Source organism: Charadrius vociferus, unplaced genomic scaffold, assembly GCF_000708025.1.
Source record: "Charadrius vociferus isolate BGI_N301 unplaced genomic scaffold, ASM70802v2 scaffold214, whole genome shotgun sequence".
In the NCBI taxonomy this organism is placed as follows: Eukaryota; Metazoa; Chordata; class Aves; order Charadriiformes; family Charadriidae; genus Charadrius; species Charadrius vociferus.
This window is the reverse complement of record NW_009647955.1, coordinates 518765-520282: the sequence shown is the minus strand read 5'-3', so window position 1 is coordinate 520282 and position 1518 is coordinate 518765. Positions and strand designations below refer to the sequence as shown.

The 1518-nt window shown below is 64.6% G+C and overlaps 2 protein-coding genes across 2 annotated transcripts in view; both read right to left on the bottom strand.

Moving 5' to 3' along the window:
• SLC12A9 (solute carrier family 12, member 9) overlaps positions 1-1042 on the bottom strand; it is a 9119-nt gene extending 8077 nt beyond the window's left edge. The window contains exons 1-4 of the mRNA XM_009883400.1: positions 1033-1042; positions 795-929; positions 483-620; positions 12-264 (exon numbers count right to left, since the gene is read on the bottom strand). Coding sequence (XP_009881702.1) covers positions 12-264; positions 483-620; positions 795-929; positions 1033-1042 — 536 coding nt within the window. The remainder of the gene's footprint in view (positions 1-11; positions 265-482; positions 621-794; positions 930-1032) is intronic.
• Positions 1043-1389: 347 nt separating this feature from the next.
• LOC104285006 (vegetative cell wall protein gp1-like) overlaps positions 1390-1518 on the bottom strand; it is a 1723-nt gene continuing 1594 nt past the window's right edge. Inside the window, 1 exon segment of the mRNA XM_009883399.1 lies at positions 1390-1430. Coding sequence (XP_009881701.1) covers positions 1390-1430 — 41 coding nt within the window.

Here is a 1518-nt window from a genome sequence, read left to right as displayed (position 1 = left end):
GGGAAGAGGAGCCATTCGCAGCTTCGGAGCCGTTGAAGAGGGGCAGGCGAATGGGTACCCCGACGGGCCGCGTGGCGAAGAAGCTGACAAGGATGGTGCCCAAGACGCCCGCAACAATGAGGAAGATGAGGAAGGTGGCTTTGGCGTAGATGGAGGCACCCACAAGGCACACGAGGAGGCAGAGAGCCAGCAGCACGGTGCCATAGAGCAGCTCGTACCAGTAGCTCTGAGGCAGGACGTGGACGCCTGTGCCTACTTTTTGCCCTGGGCAGAGACAAGCCAGGATCAGTGGGGCTCAGAGGGGGCATCACCAGGAGCTGAGAGCCACCAGCATTGTGCCAGGCATGATGGGCAACAACTCACTGGCCAGAGGGCTGGGTGAGCTGTGCCAGCCACAGTGCTTGGCACGCCTGGCAGGGAGCTAGAGCTACTTGGGTGAGGGACACCCACTGTCCCCTGCCACCAAACACAGGGGTACTCACCAGGTGGGATCCCAAAGCTGTCCACCACTGCCTCCACCAGCCCCAGCACGTAGAGGGCACTGCCACAGACATTGGCCAGGAAAAACATGATCCCGATGCTGCCCCCAAACTCCGGGCCCAGGGCACGGCTGATCATATCTTGCTTGAGTCAAGGGAAGATGCCAGCAGCCCAAAGCACCATTGGGTGCCCCCACCCCTCTCTCCCAGGCCAGGGGGTGGTCACAGCCCCAGCATGGCACCCCAAAGCCGCTGGGTGGTTACCCCATTTTGGCCCACATGACCTGCCCTGGCAGCACCCACAGCAAAGGATACAGTAGGCTCCTCCGGCATCCAGTGCCCCATTGGTGGCAATGGCACACACAGACAGCACCGTCATGCCAATGATGAAGTATGCCACCGCAAACATAGCCAGGGCTTGGTACAACCCGGCATGGCCCACCACGAACCCTGCCAAGGACATGGGAGAGGCCAGCGTGCCCATTAGCTGGGCACGGACCACCCCCCCCGACAGGGTCCCCAGGCACAACCGAGCCCCAGACCTCAACCTCACCGAGGCACATGGGCTGCTCCCATCCCTGTGCCCACAGCTCCCCCCAAACATGCCACCCCCTTCCCTGCCAGAGTGGGGAAGTCCCCATCCCAGAGTGCTGCCACCAGCAGCAGCACCTGGGGCCAGCCCAGCCGGTGCCCCCCACCTCAGGGGATCTCCATCCTCCTGCCGTGCCAGGATCAGGCCCGAGTGCACCCTGGGCACGGGCAGCTCACCGGGGCACACCCAAAAAGCAAACAAACCGGGCGAGGGCTCTGCTGCCCACCCAGCCCCGGGGCACTGTGGGGGGTGCCGGGACCCCTGTGCCCCTCTGTCACCCTCAGCGTGCAAAGGATGCCTGGCACCCCAGCTCAGGCACTAGGAGCCCACAGGGTTCACGTTGCCGCCATGCTTGCCCGCTGCAAAAGCAGGAAGCAAAAGCAGCCCCGGGGCATCCCTGCCAGCGGGGACACCGCTCCCCGGCCCCCCCCACCCCCGGGACCGGGG